Source organism: Periplaneta americana, chromosome 5 (genome assembly GCF_040183065.1).
Source record: "Periplaneta americana isolate PAMFEO1 chromosome 5, P.americana_PAMFEO1_priV1, whole genome shotgun sequence".
Taxonomy (NCBI): Eukaryota; Metazoa; Arthropoda; class Insecta; order Blattodea; family Blattidae; genus Periplaneta; species Periplaneta americana.
In genome coordinates, this window is record NC_091121.1 from 167,817,482 (window position 1) to 167,834,660 (window position 17,179).

Below are 17,179 nucleotides of genomic sequence, written 5' to 3' on the forward strand. Positions count from 1 at the left end.
AGACAAGGAGAACAAGGGGAAGGCAAGGAGAACAAGGGGAAGACAAGGAGAACAAGGGGAGGACAAGGAGAACAAGGGACATAAGGAGAACCTCTAGGTTACACCTCAAAATATAAACTTTCCTAAAGATGACAGTGGAAAATCATTTTCCACGTCTCACTTTATGAAACTCTTATCTAATGGCGAAAATCTTAACAAATAATGAGAAAGTGTTTGCCATCTTTGGAAAACTTTCCTTTTATACAATAACAACAGTGCTTCAGTATGATTTAAGATATATATATCTAACCTCAACAAAGGAATAAAGGAATTTCAGCATCTAAAAATTATCAAGTTTCGAGTGCAAAAAAGGGATGTAAAAATTGGATAAAGTAAGAAACGAAATTTTTCTATTAAAATACATTAGCCTAACTTTGAATAAATTATTGAATTCAATTATTTTCGTTACTTTTATTAATCAGTACTCCTCTATTGCCTTATTACGTCTTTGTTTCCGACTAACTTGAGTAATTTGGGAACAACGTTAAATAATATTGCAACTACTTTTCCATCATCTTCACCACAATATTTCACTAATTCATTGACTGCTGTAACCTACAAAACCTTCCTACACTATCTGTTCGTCTAACAATGTGAATAATTTCACTTCTAAAGTAGAAGGCAATTCATATTATCACTGTCCCTGAAGATAAAACATGCGAGGACGACAACGCTCAGTAATTTTCATTCCAGAATCGTATGAACTTATGTAACGTACATGTAGGACATTGGCTTATCTTCACTTCCAATCGAAAGCAAACTATTCTAAAGATAGCTATCGTCATTGGCAAATCCCTCATCATCGGCTATGCCAAATGAGAGGCCCATATACCACTTATTTATGTGCAAAAAATGAGAAAGATCCACTAATTTATCTCCGAGATATTTAAAATTTTGTTAAACGTTCACAATCTGCAGCACCCAACTGTATGAGCCCCCTTAAGAGTCTGAAAATATACTGTTTTATTGTTCGTGTTTATAACTAAATTATTTCAAATTCAATTCAAATAATGCAATAATGGACTTAAATTCTTAAATAAATAAAGTTAAATTGGACTTCTCTTTTGTCGTCTGTTTTTGTTTTCACTCAATATGTTTATTATGCTTTGTCCAATGAGGCAGTCCCGTCATTGGGAAAGCTGAAAGAGTGTCTTTCAATGTGTAAAAAAATAGTTTGACATAAATTATCTTTCTATCAACGAAAATAAAACCATAATTATTCCATTCTCATTATCTGAAAAATGTAACAAACCTCCTACATCTATATTATGTATTAAATTACATAATTCTGATTGTTGTCTTATACAGTGTAAATGTCCGATTATTAAAGAGTCCTCTGAAGTTAAGTATTTAGGCATAATTTTCGATAATCATTTAAAAATGGAAGCAACACATTAATTACCTTTGTAATAAATTACGTAAAATAGTATATTATTTTGTTTTATTGAGGAATTACTTGTCAATAAGTTTATTACGTAAAATATATTTAACTTTATTTCAATCGGTAATTATGTATGGAATTATAGGATAGGGTAGTTCATTTAAATCCAATTTTAATCCACTTTATTTATTACAAAAGAAAATAATTAAAATATGTCTTCATAAACCTATTGATTTTCCATCTCATAATTTGTTTCTAGACTTTAATGTACTTAACGTAAGACAAATTTATTATATTGTATTAATAAAATTCATACATAAAAATCGAAATAATTTTGAATTGTATTCTCATACTTATGAAACAAAAGGTATGAATTCTTTAAGACTGTTTGAACCAAAATGCAACACTGTTACAGTATTTAATCATAGTAGTAATTTAGGCCCAAGAATATATAACAAATTTATATTTAAATATCCTAATCTTGTCAATTCCAATAGTTCTAGTACAGTATTAAATTTAAAAAGTTATGTATGGATTTTATAAAAATTGAAAAATTGTAAATTTAAATTTATATACTATAATTGCAAATTGTATTGTATAATTATTAATTATAATTGTATTGTATAATTATTAATTTCAATTCAGGAATCCGCCCCTGAGCACGAGTTCTACTCTTTCAGGGGTGAGCTAAATTTTCTCTGTATATTTTATATTACAATTATTAGCAAAATAAATAAATAAATAAATAAATAAATAAATAAATAAATAAATAAATTTCGAAGTACACTGTAATGTGAATCTACCATAAAACAATACTAATTTTTTTCATTGAAACTTCATTTAATGTGTTTTGCACACAGTACGTTAAATTGAGGTCAAGAACTTCCAAGCTATTAAGTTCTTCGTGGTTTCCCCCAGATATGACCAGGAAGCAGCGCGTAGCTTTTATCGTGACACGGGAAGATCACCGTAGCCGGAATTCCTGTGGAAGTTATATATAGTCAATTCTTTTCAATATGAAGACTTAATCAAAATGAATCCTATCTCAGGCGCTAAGCTAAGGGAACTTTCACGTGAAGGCACGATAAAAAAAAAATTATAAATTCGCTAATATTTAAACTGCTTATACACAAGAAGTTGAGGTCATAATTTGATGTAATTTTAACAGTGTTATAATAGTACATTATGCAACGAGCCTATAATGGTAGTAATTAAGACGCGAGTATGTTTATGAAACGAGCGCAAGCGAGTTCATAATTTTCATACGAGCGTCTTAATTACCATTATAGGCAAGTTTCATACGACTTTTTATGCTCGACTATATTTCTAACATGAAATTATTCATAAGTATTCATGTTATTCTTATCACACTCGTGCAATATCTCGTAAATTGTGAGATGTGCGCAGACGCGAAAGTATTGATTTTTTCCTAGAAACAAATGTCATTGACCTTGATATAATCTAGAGAGTAAAATTAACATTAATCTTTATATAACCTTGAAATTGATTTAGACATTGAAAAACGAGATGACGGATTGAATTTATTTGAATATTTTTTACAATTAACGCTAATTATTATAGTAACAGAACATAACCTTCTGCGACAGTATTGGATTTCCAGCCTCCGTGACGTTTTGCTAGTTGTCTTTCGATTGCATATCCGAGAATAATCTATACTTGCGCTTTCATATTGCTACAATGGTGTTTTCTGATTGGTGGAACACCTGAACTTTAATGAATAGGTGTAGTTTAATGAGGTCCATTAAAGGGCTGCTACCAGGTGTATAATTACTACATTTCGGCATAGTCGAGCATAAAGAATCATTTAGGAATATTTTAAAGTGTGAGACATAAGTTTTACGTGCAAGGTTTTATTACTTACTACTACATCGTCTATTTTAAAGATTTGTTTTAATTTTTCACATAGTGTCCTGTGAAACGGAAAAAGACTGTTAATGTAACCTTCAAAGTAACTTACAAATCAGGTGCTGAAACTACAAATTTTATTTAAAAATATACCCACTTTCTACAGGGTGTTAAAAATGTCCAATATTTTAGCAGATGATAGTATGCATCAAAACAAGAAAAAATGTATAATAAACATGGGTCCTACAACACATACTTCCTGAGATCTGAACACTTGTTCATAGGAGGTGCTCAATGTGACGTCCATTCATGGCAATGCATTTTTCTATCCTACAATACAGCAGACTACCAGATAATCATACCGTAGTTGACACCCCTGGCATGGAATACTGATACGTCGCAAGGAATACTGAAAATAAAAGTTTGGTTGCGGATATGAGCGGGGTTCAGCAGAGATGGTGTTGTGAATTTCCGTAACCAGCATGTGTGGGCTGATGAAAATTCCCATACACTTGAAGAAACAAGGCATCAGCACCGATTCTCAATCAACGTATGGGCAGTCGTTCTTGGCGATGGAGGACTAGTAACTGTGTCCGTGTGAGAGGGGTCTGCCGCAACCGCGGGGAAGAGGGTAGGTACTAAAGGTTCGGGATGGGGGTGGCCTTTCTATGACATTGACAGACAACTACCAGTTCTGAATATATATTGCGAGAGTGCAGTCAACTTGAGTTTACAGTATTCTTTACATTGTTCAATTCAGAACTTCCTTATACAGTAATTACAGTAAATCTGTGTAATTCAGTGTAGTGCGTATATCTAGTATAGGATTAGTATAGTGTAGTGTAGTGTAGTGATAAAATAGTATAGAATGTGTATAGCTATAGTATAGGAATAATAGCGCGAGATTATAGAGCAGTGATATTAGCAAGAACGATAGTCTTAAACACTTTTGTTTAGTATGGCTAATAGAAAGGCAAATAGTAGTGAAGCATAGTGAAGTGAAGCAAGAGAAATAATAGCTAACATCATAGAGAAGTGCGATGAGGAAAGAGTGCAAAAACATTTGAGGATTCCCTTAAATAAATCAACTGAAAGAGCGGCCGAATACACTGGAGTAGGGTATAGTACAATAAAGAAGATTAAGAAGGAACATAAGATAAGAAAAGAAAACAGTCCGGATAGACTTCTGAAATCGCCAGGAAAGAAGAGACGAATAATATCTCGTAATATACTGCATGTAGACGACTTCGACAAGTGTGTTATAAGAAATACAATACAAGACTTTTATATACAAGAAAAGAGAGTGCCGACAATACCTAAACTTTTGACGGTAATTAAAGAAAAAATCAATTTTCCTTGGGGCAGAAAATCACTAAACAGAGTCGTGAAAAGCATAGGGTTTCGATGGAGGAAATGCCAGTCAAAACGAAAAATCTTGGTAGAAAGACCGGATATTATAGATTGGAGGGCAAACTATCTGCGTAAAATGAAGAAGTATCGAGAAGAAGGACGTGAAATTGTGTACGTAGACGAGACGTGAGTCGATAGCAATCTAACTCACCGAAGATGTTGGCAAAGTGATGACGTAATGGGAGTTCAGGACAATATGAATTCGGGGAACAGACTGATAATACTACATGCCGGGGGCGCAAGTGGTTTTCTTGCCGGTGCAGAACTAATATACAAAGCTGGCTCTACAACAGGAGACTACCATGGGCAAATGAATAGCGGCAATTTTCAAAAGTGGGTAGTTAATCAACTTATGCCAAATCTTCAGCCAAATTCTGTTGTCGTTTTAGACAATGCACCATACCATTGTATTCAGGTTGATAAAGCGCCATCACCCTATGCCCTCAAAGGGGACATGATAGAGTGGCTGAGAAAGAAAGGAGTCGAGTGCAATGAGACAATGCGTAAGAACGACCTTTATAAACTGATTCTTCCACTGAAACCAAAGGAGAAGACGTATAGAATAGATAACATGTTGTCAGGTAGTGGACATGTTGTGATACGTCTTCCTCCATATATGTGTGATCTAAATGCCATCGAACTCGCATGGTCGAAAATCAAGAGAATTGTAAGGGACACGAATGTTACAGGAGATTTGTCTTTAACAAAGCTGCGCGAAACTACGAAGAACGCAATACAGGAGGTAGCACGACAAGATTGGGCAGGTTTCTGCCACCACGTCGCCAATTTAGACGCAGAATACTGGGAAAAGGACGGAGTAGTTCCAGATGTAATTGACCAAATATCAATCAACTTGAACACTGATAGTGATAGTGAAGCAGCGATAGTGAAAATGGCAGTTCATCTTCTGAAGAATCCGAGTGAAACGCGATTCCGTCTGCAACCCACTGCAAGCCTAGGCGAAGACAAGGTAAGAGGAAATGTTTCTTGCACGTATAATAGTACGTTTACCAATAAGCTCAACTTCCACCTCCCTCTTCGCTTCCCTCAGAAAACCTTTTCCTCACCAACAAGACCGCGGACACAGTTACCAGTCCTGTACAGTACGTGCTATCTGGTAGGATGGAAGAGAAGGTCTTATGCTTTCATCCTGTCAGATTACATAAATAAATTAATTACAGTTTCACAACAAAAAGACTGAGATCTGTAGTTATGAGTCATGTCGGAAGAATGAATCATGGAATAAAGTGGAATACATAACCTAGAAGACAGAATAGAACCGAAAGATTACTAAGAGAATAGAATACTCAAGGCTATGAGATGGAAGAATTCCGGACATTGAAGGTCACTTGAACAAATATGGTTGGAATCCAAGCGGTAGGGAAGTGATTTGAAACCACCAAAATGAGTCGCAGCTTTCATACCGCTAACAAGATAACGATCAGCTGCCTAACGGAGCAAAATGTAGGAAAGATTCACGTTACACTCAACTGCAATAAATCTTTCAGTGTAGTGTCGGGGTTCTACAGAGGTGAAATTCGTAAACATGTATGGCCTGTTATAGGAAAGGAGTCCCTAAGATAAATATATAATAGTACATTATGCAACGAGCCTATAATGGTAGTAATTAAGACGCGAGTATGTTTATGAAACGAGCGCAAGCGAGTTTCATAATTTTCATACGAGCGTCTTAATTACCATTATAGGCAAGTTTCATACCACTTTTTATGCTCGATCATATTTCTAACTTGAAATTATTCATAAGTATTCATGTTATTGTTATCTAAGTGAGGAGCGGAACTGACCTTGTGCAATAGCCTACCTCGTAAATTGTGAGATGTGCGCAGACGCGAAAGTATTGATTTTTTCCGGGAAACAGATGTCGACGACCTTGATATAATGTAGAAAGTAAAAGAAACATTAATCTTGATATAACTTTGAAATTGAATTATACATTGAAAAACGAGATGAGAAATTGAATTTGTTTGAATATTATTTACAATTAACGCTAATTATTATAGTAACAGAACTGACTTTATTTCAAATGTAGGTTATTTATTGAGCAATTGGTGAAATCTATACTTGCGCTTTCATATGGTGCTTTCTGATTGGCAGAACACCTGAACTTTAATGAATAGGTGTACTTTAATGAGGTCCATTAAAGGGCTGCTACCAGGTGTATAATTACCAGTGGCGTAGCATGAAATTTTGAGCAGGGGAAGCTAACTCAAGTTGTCTTTCATGCAATATGAGAAAACGTATTACAAAAATACAGTCTTAAAATTAATAGTAGTCGACTTCAAGTCAGCAGTCGAAGATTGGTTGGAACCTCGTAAGTAACACCAATAAGGCATGACCTCAAATGATACGTAGTAAAATATGATTTCACGGTTTACACATATCTCTTAACAAAGCTAAAGTTTCTCTGTATATTTTATATTTTATGTTACAATCATTAGCAAAATAATAAATAAATATATAGACACGTATACGTATAACATTAGCTCACTCCTGTCATACTTAGAGAAGTCACAATATTAGTATCATTACGTAAGTATGCGTCTGTCTTTTGGTTGTGTCCTTCACTGACAGCAAGGGAGTCGGTCATTCGTTTTTTAAATCACACTTTTGTTCGTAAGTCAGTCTTGATAATAAAATTGTCCTAAAAAATTTCAAGTAAACTGGTGTCAGGAACTGTTATTTCGCTCATTATTTATTATATCAGTCACAATGCACACTAACACTTCAACTGAACACAATTGACGAAAAGGGCTAACTCGGAAACTACTTATTTTAAATGTTAAAGCTAGCTTTTGCGAGCCTTGCGACTAGGGAAGTTTAGTTAGAAAGGGATGGAAAATCTGCGGGGTGCATTACACAGAAGAAACCAGTTTGCTTGGAAGCTGGTGTGTGCAGGCTTCTTGTTTACTGCTGCATCACAAATCATCCTGAGCTGCCGCATCACAATATTTAAAGCGTAAATATAAATTCTATTAATATTAATAAATAATTTTCTCCATAAACAGCAGGTTTATTATGAAATTAATATTAACTGGGGAAGCTAAGCTTTTTAGCTTACATTGACGCTACGCCACTGATAATTACTACATTTCGGCATGGTCGAGCATAAAAAAATTATACACACTTTATCATAATACATATTTTTTTATTTTAATGGGTTATTTTACGACGCTTTATCAACATCTAGGTTATTTAGCGTCTGAATGAAATGAAGGTGATAATGCCCGTGAAATGAGTCCGAGGTCCAGCACCGAAAGTTACCCAGTATTTGCTCGTATTGGGTTGAGGGAAAACCCCGGAAAAACCTCAACCAGGTAACTTGCCCCGACCGGGATTCGAACCCGGGCCACCTGGTTTCGCGGCCAGACGCGCTGACCGTTACTCCACAGGTGTGGACTAATACATATTACGAAGCAATTAAAACAGTCATCTTAAGTAACAATAAAATTATTGTGATGTACCGAAGTACATGTGATATTTCCGTGCAGGAATTCTGCATTACTGTTTGATGAGGGATGGGTGGAGCGGAGAAAAATTCTCTCCGACACCGGGACTCGAACCCGGGGTTTCAATCTGGCATCGGAACTGGAATCCGGTCTGGCTTAGTGGATAAAGCATCAGCACTTAGAGCTAAAAACCCGAGTTCGAATCCCGGTGCCGGAGAGAATTTTTCTCCTCTTCACTCATCCTTCATCATTAAGTAACAAGGTTTGCACAGTTTAAAACAAAAACACATTTCCAATAGCCTATACAGAGTAGTCATACTCTGTAAAAGTGACCATTTATACGTCTGCTGAAGCGAACGATTTTCTCACTTGGAAGTCATACACTTACAAATTTATGTTTATCTGCATGGGACCATAAAATTTTTGATAGATATGTGTGCAGACATATGAATATAGCATCCTTTTAAAGAATTAGAAAAATCTGTCGGGAATTGTAACTTTATTCATGTTTCATACTTAAAAATCTCGCAAAACTAAATTTTCGCAATTACTTTTCTTTGCCTCCAACCTCGAAACCTGTGATACATACTGGTATAGACACACGAATTTAACACTTTCTGAAAGATTTAGCACAATCGGTTGGAATTTATAGATTTTATTAACGTTTATACAAATTGCAATTTTGTCTCCTGAAACGAAAGATTTTCCCATTTTAAAGTCATACACTAACAAACTTACGTTTTTCTGCATGGGACCGTGAAACTTTTGATAGATATGTGTGCAGACACTTGAATTTAATATCATTTTAAGGAATTAGAAGAATCTGTTGGAATTTTTAATTTTTATTCATGTTTTCATACTTTAAAATCTCGCAAAACTTAATTTTCACAATTTCTTTTCTTTGCTTCCAACCTCGAAACCTGTGATACATACTGGTATAGACACACGAATTTAACACTTTCTGAAAGAATTAACACAATCGGTTGGAATTTATAGGTTTTATTAACGTTTATACAAATCGCAATTTTGTCCCCTGAAACGAACGATTTTCCCATTTGAAAGTTATACACTAACAAACTTACGTTTCTCTGCATGGGGCCGTGAAACTTTTGATAGATATGTATGCAGACACTTGAATTTAACATCTTTTTAAGGAATTAGAAGAATCTGTTGGGATTTGTAGTTTTTATTCATGTTTACATACCTGAAAATCTCGCAAAGACTAAATTTTCACCAATTCTTTTCTTTGCGTCGAAAATCGAAACCTATAATAGATACTGGTGTAGACACACGAATATAACAATTTCTGAAGGAATTAGCGCAATCGGTTGGATTTTATAGATTTTATTAACGTTTATACAAATCGCAATTTCATCTCCTGAAAGTGCAGAACCAAACGCTGGAATTTGAACACTAGAATATTCTCATCAATATATAATAATTATGTAAAAATGCAATGAAAAATGTTATTGCTAAGCGTTGACTAAGATCTTTACCTACGACAAGAATAAACTAACCTATCTAGTTTCTCCTAAAAATTAACAAGAGAATCTCGCTTTCTAACTTATGTAATGCTACGAGTATTTGTAGAGATGGTAGATTTTAGTAACTTAAAATTAAAAAAAAGCACTCCAAAAACCAAATTAATCATTTTATAGCACTTTCAATATTATAATTTAGTATTTTATAGCTTTTAGGACTGAAATTTTTTATAGAAAGTTAGGTGGTAGACATTAAATATTATCAATCTGTTACCAGGTGCATTTTCTAGATTTTCAGTTAAAATTCTTGAAAATAATAAATAAATATAAAAAACTGAAGTGGAATTGTGAACATTAAAAAATATTTCAAAAGAAATGGTGTAATTTTATCCCGATCCATCTTGTTATTCATTCACAATCATCTGCTACCAAATAGACCTTGTTTGTGGGTGAACATTGGGCCTAAAGAGGTCGCATAGGCAGCCAATGTTCTACCATCAGAGACATCAGTGGAAAACTCAAAATAACGGTACAGATAACAGCAAAGAGGTTAACAGATAGGTCACATTCCTGTGTTATTCATACTGTAAAAGGTGTGAAAAAAATATATAAGAATCTGTACGTGTCGGGGCCTTTTTTTATAAGAGCACAACAATGTCTCAAAATATAATTTCGCTCTTGTTTTGCAGAAACACGCACATTTCGTATTTTGTATTCATTGTTACATTTTATCGCGGATTAAAAATCTACAGTAATATACTTAACATGCTTTTAAAATAAAATTACTTCTTTTTGACAGTCTTTGGGCACATTTCTCATTCATCGTTTAAGAAAACCTACCATCTCTGGTTGTGTGTGTTTGTATGATTTTAATTTCATTATATAATACAGTATGTTTGTTCATGTACTAGGGTCGGCCTGGGTAGCGCAGTCGGTATAGCGCTGGCCTTCTGTGCTCGAGGTTGCGGGTTCGATCCCGGTCGATAGCGGCTCATGTCAGTAGATTTACTGGCATGTAAAAGAACTCTGCGGGACAAAATTCCGGCACACAGGCGACGCTGATATAACCTCGGCAGTTGCGAGCGTCGTTAAATAAAACATAAATATCTACATTTCTCTTTTCTACACATGAACAAATGAACAATGATAGAAATTATGGTTATATGTCAGGTGAAGAATACAATGCGTGCAGTTCTGCGTTGTATAACTTCATTCTCCTGTAACTTCATCCCTCTCAGCCCCAAATATTTTTCTAAGCACCTTATTCTCAAACACTTAACCTCTGTTTCTCTCTCAAAGTGAGAGTCCAAGTTCAAAACCATACAGAACAACCGGTAATACGTCTATAACTGTTTTATAAATTCTAACTTTCAGCTTTTTTTACAGCAGACTGGATGACAGAAGTTTCTCAACCGAACAGTAACAGGTATTTCCCATATTTATTCTGCGTTTAATTTCCTCCCTAATGTAATTTATATTTGTTACTGTTGCTCCAAGATATTTGAATTTTTCCTCTTATTCAACATATAATTTATATTATATTTTAAATATATAATTTATTTCGGAATATGTATTACTGTATATGTCTTTCTCATGTTAAATTCTATCGTACCTGGCTAACATGTTTCGACCTGTTAAGGGCCTTCTTGAGAAGTGATATAGTGTTAAAAGTTGCGTAATCAAGATGTATAATAATTTATATTACATTTTAAAATAGGCCAATGAAATGAATGATTAGCTGTTTTAATAATCTTATTTTCGGTTTATGATAGATAATGTACGTTTCTATCATCTCATTGCTTTACTTTTTCGCTTACTTTAATAGAAAATGAAAATAACTAACGCATTGTGTGCATGTTAATATCTCAATATGGTCCACACCTGTGGAGTAACGGTCAGTGCGTCTGGCCGCGAAACCAGGTGGCCCGGGTTCGATTCCCGGTCGGAGCAAGTTACCTGGTTGAGGTTTTTCCGGGGTTTTCCCTCAACCCAATACGAGCAAATGCTAGGTAACCCCGGACTCATTTCACCGGCATTATCACCTTCATTTCATTCAGACGGTAAATAACCTGAGATGTTGATACAGCGTCGTAAAATAACCCAATAAAATAAAAAAAATATATCTCAATATGGTAAAAAAGGACTCCATAAATATGAATTTCACATACACGTCAATTGATTCGAAATTTGTATTAAGTACTATGCTGTCTTTTACCTGACCATCCATTCTCTTCACCATGACGTATTTGTAAACGTCGCTTCGGTTGGGTTCGAATGTGGTCTGCTACTGAGACGTCCGATTCGAAGAAACTTCATGCCCAGTTGCAGTCAACTTGCGATAAGAGTCTAACAATTCTTCAGTCTATTTACAATGGAACAATTGGCATCAAATATCATTCAAATCGACTTCGCTACAGCAGTATAGAAAGATCAACTTATAGAATCATTTTTAATCTTAACCTGGGAACGCCTGAATATTTATCAGATCAACTTTGCACACGTTACACACAAGAGATTGCTTAACACAAGGAAATGTTATTGTGTCACGGTTTTAAACTATGTGTAACGAGACCTTTAGGCTCTGTTGCACGTATTTTACTACACCCGCTTTGTTTTCTCAAGTTTCTAAGCGAATGACACAAAATTTCCTCCTATTTTCGAATGTTTACGCACGGCATCAGTGGAATGACGCTCCGTTTGTTGTACTCATCACTACGAACGTGTCGCCCGGCCGGCAGTTAAGTCCTCGGAATATGATTACACGTATGAATGCCAAACCTGGAACCGGTTCAGCGTCAGTTGTTGGATCACAATGCACGACCTTGCATAAACACGACATAAACAAGAGGGTCAGCCTGCCTGACGGGGTTTCAAAGACCGGTTTGAGAAATGCACATTGTTCTTCTTGAATGTTATTCTTTTATATTCTTCACATTTCTCAAATTCTAACAACGCAAAAAGACATGGTAATGCTTCTTTTGTGCTTCTGAAGTACGCGTGCATAATTTATTTTCGTTGACGTCGTCGTATTCGTGATTATTTTCATTCAAGGTTTGAGTCGTATGGTGTTCCCAGTCTTCATATAGGCCTACCTATGGCAATTTTCAACCAGTGTTAATCGTCCAAGTAATGGAAGTCTTTAGTCTGTAGTCAGCATGGTGCAGAACTATGCTTGAGATAATACAGAATAAGCAAGCTAAATTAAGCATTTTGTACATAAGCAATATGTATGCACGAATTCCTTGCTGGAATCAACACGGGACAATTATGATCATAATCAAAAATCTCTCTCTCTCTCTCTCTCTCTCTCTCTCTCTCTCTCTCTCTCTCTCTCTCTCTCTCTCTCTCTCTCTCTCTTTGAAAGGACATCAGTCAGTTGATGTAAATTTAGAATGTATTTTTTTAAATAAAAAAAAACCGCCCTAAATAAGGGTTCGAATAGATCGGCCTACTAATCAATTCATAAAGAATAATCATTAAAACCAATTGTGTGACAATTCGAAAGGAAAAAGAAAACATTAAGATAAATGATACGAAAACATAGGAAATCATTTACAATAAAAGTTTGTTGGGTACAAATGATTACTAATTATAGCTAAGGATGATTTTAACACATAAGATCCTATGGCATCAATCGTTGCATCAGAAATTTTAAATTGTTTAAGTTGATTTCAAGTTTCTCGTGGGATCGTGCCACGGGCACAGAACACGAGTCCAAAAACTGTCCAATGTGTGATGTGGTATTGTGCTCCAAGATGCTGACAACAAGGCTCATATATGACTTGTTTTTCACGACACACCTCTTGTGGCTGTTGCTCATGCATCTCGAAATGGATTGTGGGATCAAGAATGACACCCTTATCCTTCTGTCGATCAATTATAATGATATCAGCAAGTCTAGTAGAGCCATCAGAAGAGATGCAACCAACCTCCTCATAAACCTCATAGGAAGCATTCTGACGGATTGAAGATGCGATGAGAAAACGAACCGTATTATGTCTGTTGATTCGGAGCAATTCTCCATGATGGCAGAAACCCAAGACGTGAGGAAGCGTTTCTTTCTCGTCGCATCTTCTGCAACGGGTTGAGTCAAGAGTTCTATTAGGGAGAGTACGTAGGCCTACAGGTATTGTATTACAATTCATCTTAATGGCTTGCGTCTACCGACTGCTCGAAAGTCCCTTTTTGGTTGAGATTCACGAATTACCTTTCTTCCAGTGAGAATAAAAAACAACTCCCAAACCTTTACTTTTCAATTTGCGCCACTGATGAAAAGAATCTTCACGCAATGCTTTTCTTAGTTTTTGAGAAGAAATACGTTCAGAGCAATCCAAGGTAATTAGTAATTGTTTGATGCAATGTTCAATTTCGTTTGGAAGATTCCGAGTGGCTGCTACATGAGGGTTGTCAACATGTAAACTAAAAATAAATAATATTAACCCTTAAATTGGCAAAACTTCATTTCTCACACTAGTTTATTAAACCTAGTCGGACTGTAAAGAAAACAACTATCGCAATGTTCATATTTTATATGTTGTACAATATTATAGTATTGTGAAATTTTGGTTAAATTTAATTTTCCTACCTTTTTTTTTCTATTGTTATTGTCTTAGACCCTACGACTTGCTTTGAACGAAACACTAATCAGGCACTGCAGATAAATGATGACAAGAGAGCTAAATATGTACTTTGTCTTCTATATTTCAGTGAAAAATATGGCATTTCGCTTTACAACTGGGATGTTACAGGCTTACTATTTGGCGCGAGGGTTTGTTTACCAAAATTTACATATAATATCCTCAAATCCTTTCAAATTCTCTTTTATGAGGTTCAGAAGATTGTGATGGAAATTCTGAAGGCCTCTCTTCAAATTCTACACTATAATTTATATGCTAATACGTAAAGTTTTGTTTTAATGTACAAATCGAATAATTATTTTACTCGTTTCATTTTCCTTTATCTTTTTATGTTTGTTAATTCCGGATCCCAGTGGTCAACGTCACTTGAGGACGGATGATTTTAAATGAAACTTAGTAGTAAAATTATAGCATATAGCCTATTAACCTGTTGTATGCTATAGAATACTGTGGGAATTTAAGGGTTAACTAAAATAAAGGTTTTCTGTTTCTTTATCATGTACAAGATATTTTCAGAAGAATTTTTCATCATCATCATCATCATCATCATCAACCATAGGGATTAGGCCTATTGGCCTGTTCCGTCTTCAAAGTTTATATCGTCTATCCATCTTGTTCTTGGTCTACCTACATTTCTGTGTCCTCTTGGTTCATAGTTCTGTATTACTTTAGGTACCCGGTCGTCATTCATTCTTCTTATATGTTGGTACCAATTATGTTTTTGTCGTTGTATTATCTCAGTCAAATTAAAAATATTTAGTTGTTATATATTTTTGTTCTTTTGATGATCTAAAAGAGTGAGACCAGCAACACTTCGAAATTATTAAATTGGCAAAACTTCATTTCTCACACTAGTTTATTAAACCGTGTCGGACTGTAAAGAAAACAACTATCGCAATGTCCATATTTTATATGTTGTACAATATTATAGTATTGTGAAATTTTAATTTTCCTAGCATTTTTTTTCTATTGTTCTATTAAAATTATAGCATATAGCCTATTAACCTGTTGTATCCTATAGGATACTTTGCGAATTTAAGGGTTAATGATTTATTTTAATGTTTTTTTCACTATGATGCAACTTAGTGACTGAAGCTTTTCAAAACAAACAGATTCAAATATTTTTATTGAAAGAGTCCACTGTTTACAGTTTTCTGTTAATAAAGGAATGCAGAGCGAAAGGATCCAGCAATGAGTGGGATGACCAATGGGGTATCAAGTATCAATGGTTCTACCACAAAAAACTCTCATTTTCTAAGATACACGACAGATTAAATTGTAACCTGTTTGGCCAAGATTATGTTCTTGTCCAATTTGCATCAGGACATGGAGACATGGACCATTCGGAGCACATTTCGGTTGTTTTAAAATTAACGCAGGAGTTAGATATTTTATTTTGTGCGAGATCGTGCGTATTGCTTGCTTTCCTCACAAAACCAATACGCGGTAAGTGTGAAATACCACATTCAGTATTCCCAACGTAACACACATAACAATTTCCCTATTCTTACCGCTTAAGCGTCATATTCATTTTACTGCTTTAGGCTTTTAACATATTATTTTTAGAGACGTTCAATATAGTAATAATTATAAATTGGAAACTTACCACTGCAATTTCACCTAAATTGCACTGTTAATTATTGTTTTTAAATATTTGCAAAAATTAAACTCTAAAATACCACAAAAGTTACTGCATTTGTAATGCAAGTAACATTAAGGAAGCCGTGAAAAAATCAACAAGATTCCAGACTCATCATAGACTGGGGTAAAAAAAAGACAGACGTATATCACGGTCTGCTGGAGTATAGTAAACACAGAAAACATTTTATAGGGACAATGTTGAAGATAGATATATTTGTTTTCCAAAGTTGCCGTCATTGAACAGAAACCAAGATTGAGATTTCATTGCAACTAATTAGAAATTCCTCTTTCAGGTATGTAATAAACGATCTTCGCACAAAATAATGTACGATATACGAGCGGTATGTTTGTTTTCATGTTCTCGGAAATTAAAAAAGCTCAACTACGTTTCGCTTTTTCAATCTTTTCCTCGAACATGAAAACGTCAACATACCGCTCTTGTAACGCATATTACTATTGTTGTAACCAAGAACTTCAAACAGTTAAAAATTTGATTTTTGAATGCCCAATCTTACAGTATATGTGGTACATACTGAAGGTACACGTACATAGTTGTGACAATACCCATCATCCCCCACAACCTATAGAATGCTTGTTAGAGGAAAAAAAATGTTGAGAAAGTTATTATTAGTGAAATACATTACTAGTCAGCGAAGTATGCAATGGTTGGGGAAAGGAACTGGCCACCCTATCCCATACTCTCCTGACTTATTTGCTTCATGAGTGGTGCCTTATTGGTGTCACTTATGAGGTTCCTACCAGTCTTCGGACTCTTGACTAAACATACATCGGTATAATATAATAATTATAAAATTTACCAACATCAGTAAGCTGGAAAAATGCTTAAAAGGGAGAAAATTGTCAGGAAAATGTAAAATTAGGGTCATTGTCAGTACAATAATTTTAACCCTCCTGCTACCAAAGATTTTCACAACTTACTATATATATATATATATATATATATATATATATATAATATGCAACTGATTTTGATTATATGTAATTTTATACTTTATTTTATATTCTCCTTGTATTATGTAACTGATCTTGACTATTTCTAATTTTCTACTATATTTTATGTAATTTCTAAGGTATCTTCTTTTGTGTTGTTTTGTAATCTAATCACATAATTTTGCATTTCATGTATATTATTGAAACCTGGTTGAGTGGAAGAGAAGGCCTTCTAGCCTTAACTCTGCCAGGCGAACAACAGCCACCACCACCACCACCACCACCACCACCACCACCACCACCAAG

General features: G+C 34.8%; 1 protein-coding gene across 2 annotated transcripts in view; it reads right to left on the reverse strand.

Annotated features, from left to right (window-relative positions):
- Positions 1–17,179, reverse strand: part of Ipk2 (Inositol phosphate kinase 2) — a 106,405-nt gene that overhangs the window by 51,382 nt on the left and 37,844 nt on the right. Inside the window, exon 1 of one of the 2 annotated variants that reach the window (XM_069826768.1) lies at positions 11,860–11,968. The exons of the other annotated variant lie outside the window; for it this stretch is intronic. Within the exon in view, the coding sequence (XP_069682869.1) occupies positions 11,860–11,883 (24 nt within the window). The 5' untranslated portion in view covers positions 11,884–11,968. Of the gene's footprint in view, positions 1–11,859; positions 11,969–17,179 lie in introns of those variants that run through there. 2 annotated transcript variants of the gene reach the window in all.